The sequence below is a fragment of the Phascolarctos cinereus genome, unplaced genomic scaffold (assembly GCF_003287225.1).
Source record: "Phascolarctos cinereus isolate Bilbo 61053 unplaced genomic scaffold, phaCin_HiC Scaffold_7;HRSCAF=346, whole genome shotgun sequence".
Taxonomy (NCBI): Eukaryota; Metazoa; Chordata; class Mammalia; order Diprotodontia; family Phascolarctidae; genus Phascolarctos; species Phascolarctos cinereus.
This window is the reverse complement of record NW_027556180.1, coordinates 148,899,765-148,905,674: the sequence shown is the minus strand read 5'-3', so window position 1 is coordinate 148,905,674 and position 5,910 is coordinate 148,899,765. Positions and strand designations below refer to the sequence as shown.

The following is a 5,910-nucleotide window of genomic DNA, read 5'->3' as shown; positions in this document are numbered from 1 at the left end:
TACTCTAGCTCAGAAACCTTCAATGGTGGAAGGAAGCTCAAACTTCTTTGTTTAATATTCAAGGCCTTCCATGATTTGTCCTCAACTAACTTTTCCAGCCTCATTTCATTCTATACTGCAGCCAAACTCATTCTGCTATAGATACAAACTTCCTTTTCCTGCTTTTGCTTATATGTTCCCTCTGCACCCCCACCCCTTTCTTACCTTCCCTCTTTCCTCAGCCACTATTTTTTCAATTCAATAATCTTTCCCTAATCCCTCTCATGTAAAAGTTGTCTTTCCTTCCTGTGAGTTTTCATTGAACTTTTTCTCTTGTACTTTTACGTTGCATCATATATCTAGAAGTGGAATAGACCACAAAGGCCATCTATTCTAACCCCTTTATTTCACAGATGAGAACACCATGGCTTATGCAGGAGAATTGACTTGTTCAACCTATGTTGTATGAGAGTTGTATACATACTTAATCTCCCATACTATGTTGTAACTCTATAAGGATAGGGACTATGACTCTTCTTTGTATCCCTCAAAGTGTCTGACACTATGCCTATGTAAAATAAGCACCAGATAAATATCTGTTGAATTAATTAATGAATATTGATTCTAGTTAGAATCATAGTGAAAGATGAGCAAAATACATTGTCCTATCCTATGCTGTCTTTTATAACCAAGACAAATTTGTCTGATATCCTATTCCTGACACCATCAATATTTTATATCCTCAATTCATCTTGAATGACATTTAGGGGAGAAGGGGTTAAGTTTCTTAGCAAGATCCTCCTTCTTAACAATAAAATAGTTAATCATAAGCACCAAGTTAAATACCAGCCAGGTTTTGTTAAAGCATTAGAACAGCTGAACCTGACAAAAACCTGTCCTTTCCTGATACCACCACCTTTTGAGATTGTTCCACAACATAGCCAAGGGTTCATTTGTAAAAGACAAGTTGCTGCTTTGTTTATATCTTTGTAATTCACTCCAGGAAACCAGCTTAGCTGCTTGAAAGTCATAGCTGCCACTTTACTGATTAGGTCAACATGAGGAAAATTATGCTGATATTAATACAAGTAGTTGAGAATTTAATTCCCTTCCCCATGCTGCCACACATCAAAGTAGATGACAATGAACGATGCAATTCAAATGGTAGCTGGAGATAATCTTTATCCTTGCTAACAAATTCCTCATATTTTAGGAACTGGGAAGGCAAGCAAGGTGATTTGAGGGCTCTACTAGTAAAGACTGGTCTGTGGGGACAGTTCTCTATTGCTCCTTCTGCCCTTCTACTGGTCTTGTCCAGTGATGTTCAGCTTACTAGGGCTCATAGATATAGATGTAAATTGTTTTGGATTACAATGATGTTGATTTAAGTTTCTTAGCCATAAAGAATATTTCTTTAGGACAGCAGCATGACATAGTAGAAAGAACCTGAATTTGGCGTCAGAATTGGGTGGCTGAATTCGAACTCTGGGAGTAATTAGTTGTATGACCTTGGGCAAGTCAATTCATCTGTATGGGCCTGAGTTTTCTCATACCAAACTTATACTGCCTTCATTTCAGAACTTAATGAGGGAAGCGTTTTCTAAACCTTATAGCATTATATAAATATGAGCTCTTATTTGTCTAGAAAGGTATCACCTATACCACCTTCAGGAGGGCTTATGTGGGATTCTAATAAATATATTTTCAGATTAAAATATATTAAATTACATTATCTAGCAGAATATCCAAAAAATTCTCCCCTTTCTCACCTTCAGCCCCCACTAGACCAAGACTTTGCTTTTTTATAACTCATCTCAAATTCCTTTGTGGGGTTTGGAGAGAGAAACAGAAATGGGTATGTATATGTGTATATATACAAACACACATACATACACATACACACCTATATATGTACACACATGCTTATCTATATCTATATCTATGTATCTTGAGGTGATATCTAAAAAAAAAAAAGTAAAACGGATCAGGAAATAATGTATTAGAGTAAAGTCTCATAAGTTAAGAGTCTACCCATGTGGAATATATGATTACTTTGACTAAGATAAAGTATTTTTTGACTCTACCTGAAAAAAGGGGTTTTGCCTTGTAAGTTAATCTGTAGATTATGAGGGAATATTTGAGCTGCTTGAGAGAACAAACTCAAATACTTTAGCAAAGAATTGAACTAATTACAAATAACTCTTTAATGAACACTTCATTAAAGCTGAAAAGGAGACCTATTTAGGGCTTCATTTCTTTAAACATATTCTCTTAGAATATTATCTGGGATTAGAAGGAATTTTAAAGACATTCTTTTCTAGACACATCATTTTACAGAAGAAACTATGACCTAGAGAGGGAAAATGACTTGTCAGAGGTCACATAGATTACAATGGGCAGAGTCAGGAGGATCTGAACTCAGGTTCTCAGACAACAACTCCTACGCTTTTCCCACAGTTTCTGCCATTGATCACATTTTTCTTTATTTAACGTGAATGTTACCTACAACTAGTCCCTTTTACTTTATCAGGTTATTCCTTTTGGATCCTATCATAATAAAGATTATTAGAGTGACTAATGCTGTCTTTTTTTTTTTTAAGAACTTAGGTTACCCTCCAAAGCCATACACTCCTCAACCTCTCGTTTTACTATTTTAATATTACTGATTTTCTAATTTGGTATTCATAAGGGTTGTACCAGATGAGGCAGGCAGAGATGAATTGTAATTCATTTTATTGGCAAGAATTCCCCATTAATGAGAACACTGTGAGCTCCTTGAGGGTGGGGACTGTCTTTTGCCTCTTTTTGTATCCCCAGTGCTTAGTACAGTACCTGGTACATAGTAGGCACTTGATAAATGTTTATTGAATGAATGAATATAGGTCCTTTTGCATATTTGAACATAATTTCAAAACTACAGTTGAGGGTGACTTAATATTTTTATTGCAGATATTTTTTTACTAAAATGTATTTTAGATGTTTTCAGTAACCATGCCTCTGTCTTTTTCTTAGAAAGCAAGATGCTCTTCCAAAAAATCTCCTTTAAGACGAAGGAGAAATAACTAGCAATATATAGACTGTTAGAGTAATTTTGGTTTAAAAGCTGATCATTATTTTCATCTTCATCTCATTAACGTGGGTTTTTATTTTTTCCCTTTCCAGGGAATTGCTTTCCAATGTGTTTCTGTTGTTTGACTAAATAAATATGTTATTTTCCTAAAAGATGAAAGAAGACAACCATGAATAAAGGACCAAGCAATTTAGATAATACTTCTGATGCACATAATTACCCAGCTGCTTTTGGAAACTGCACAGATGAAAAATTCTTACTCAGGAAACACTACCTCCCTATTATTTATGGTATCATCTTTCTAGTGGGCTTCCCTGGGAATGCTATAGCCATTTCCACTTATATTTTCAAGATGAGGCCCTGGAAAAGCTGTACCATTATTATGCTGAACTTGGCCTGCACAGACTTGCTGTATTTGACCAGTCTTCCTTTCTTGATCCACTACTATGCCAATGATGAGGACTGGATCTTCGGTGACTTCATGTGCAAGTTCATCCGCTTTGGCTTCCATTTCAACCTATATGGCAGCATCCTCTTCCTCACTTGTTTCAGTGTCTTCCGCTACTTTGTCATCATCCACCCTATGACCTGCTTTTCCATTCATAAAACCAGATGGGCAGTGGTTGCCTGTACTGTAGTGTGGATTGTTGCCTTGGTGGTGGTCATTCCCACGAGCTTCTTGATTACATCGACTCAGAAGACAAATAGATCTGCTTGCCTTGATCTCACTAGCTCTGACAATCTCACCGCCATCAAATGGTATAATGTGATTCTAACAGTTGTCACCTTCTGCTTACCCTTAGTGGTTGTGACTATTTGCTATATGATGATAATCTACAACCTCACTCAAGGACCTCATACCCAGAGCTCTCATAAGCAGAAAGCACGAAGACTGGCCATAATCCTCCTTGTGGTTTTCTACACATGTTTCTTGCCCTTTCATATCTTGAGGCTCATCCGGATTGAATCCCGTATCCTTATAATTAATTGCCACTTGGAGAATCAGATTCATGCTGCTTACATTGTTTCTAGGCCATTGGCAGCCTTAAACACCTTTGGCAACCTGTTGCTTTATACTGTGATTGGGGACAACTTTAAGCAAGCTCTTTGCTCTCTTGTAAGATGCAAACCAAATTGTGACCCATAGGAAAAAGGGAACAGTAATTCTGTGAATAACCCTTGAAACAGCTTTGTTGTTGTCCTTGGATAGTTTCAGTCATGTCTGACTCTTTGTGACCCCATTTTGGGTTTTCTTGGCAAAGATACTGGAGTGGTTTGTCATTTTCTTCTCCAGCTCATTTTACAGATGACGAAAAGGAAGCAAACAAGGTTAAGTGACTTGGCCAGGGTCACACAGCTAGTAAGTGTCTGAGGTCGAATTTGAACTCAGGTCTTCCTGACACCAGGCCTGGTGCTCTATCCATAGACATTCATCAATCTTAAAAGAAATGACTGCTTTTGCCTGACTTATAACTTCTAAGAAGTCTGATCATATCCATACAATTACACATCAAAGGCAGATGAATCCACTGGGAGAATTTTAGTATTTCACTAGGAATAACTTAGTGACAGACATTTTGTTGAAATCTTATTCTGGGTGAGTTAGCTAAAACATGAGTTTTCATTAACAAATCCAACTACCACTAGCACCCACCTTATATTTGCATAGTGCTTTCTGGTCACAAGGTACATTCACATACATACCTCATTTGATTTTCACAATAGTGCACTGAGATAGGTCTTGCCATAAAGTTCATTATGAATGAGGAAGCACACTCACACAGGTTTACAACTTGCCCAGAGCTGCAGAATTATTTAGTGAAGGAGCCAAGCATGGTTTCAATATAAATCTTCCAGGAAGCAATGTGGCCATGAAGAATTGTATTCAGGAAGACCCAGGTTCAAACCCCACCTTTGGAACTTCAGTAATGAATCAAACAATCTTTGTTAAGCACATACTATGTGCCAGACACTGTGCTAAGCACTAAATGCTTACTGGCTACAAGAGAGTGGGCTAGTCATTTACTCTCTCCAGTTTCCTCCCGTGTAAAATGTGGACAACGAAACCTGGAGCAAATGCCTCACAGCTTTATTGTGAGGCACAAATGACAATGTATATAAGGTATTTTGCAAGCTTTAATGCATTATATAAATTCCAGCTATTTTTTAAGACACTAAAACAGTTCCGAAAATCAAGTATTGGATTTTCCAGACCACAAGCTGCTGGGGGTTTGAAATTTGTCCCTTCCTGATCATGTAGTCTGACTTTGTTGGCTCTAGACTCTAACTCCTGGGACAGGACTGACTCAACAGTCAAAATTCTGTTTCCAAGTCCTTTGCTCTTTTTTTTTTTCTACTCCCAAATCAGTCAATAGATATTCATGGATTGCCTCCGAAAGCACGTATACCTACTGGTGAGGAAATATGGAATTTCATTATAGCTCTGCCATTAACTAGCTGTATGACCTTTGGCAAAGCACTTCATCTCCATAGGTCTATGTTCCATCATCTGATAAAATGAGACATTGGGACTACATGGTTTCCAGGGTATTTTCCATCTATGACATTTAAATATATAATGCTCTGCTTCTCTTAAAAAATAAGCTCTATTTTGGTATTATTAAAACTAGAAGTCCCTCTAGTCCTAAGAAACAAGAGAAAACATGGTAGATTAGAAACAGGTTAAATAAGCATTTTATCAGTTATTCAAGGGAGGGCCACCATAAGTCATCAGCCTTCTTAATGCGTTAGCACTTGGGGATTTCATTTTTATTGTCACGGAGCTTATGGAGTTTAGAAAATTAGGTTTGGCATCAAGTTGTGGTTTAAATTATCAACAGGCTTCTGGGGGCATTTAGAAG

General features: G+C 37.3%; 1 protein-coding gene across 1 annotated transcript; it reads left to right on the top strand.

Annotated features, from left to right (window-relative positions):
* The first annotated feature begins 3,153 nt into the window (after nucleotides 1–3,153).
* Nucleotides 3,154–4,196, top strand: OXGR1 (oxoglutarate receptor 1). Its single transcript, XM_020964039.2, has one exon. The coding sequence runs from the start codon at nucleotides 3,219–3,221 to the stop codon at nucleotides 4,194–4,196; it is 978 nt and encodes a 325-aa protein (XP_020819698.1). The 5' UTR covers nucleotides 3,154–3,218.
* The last annotated feature ends 1,714 nt before the right edge of the window (nucleotides 4,197–5,910 follow it).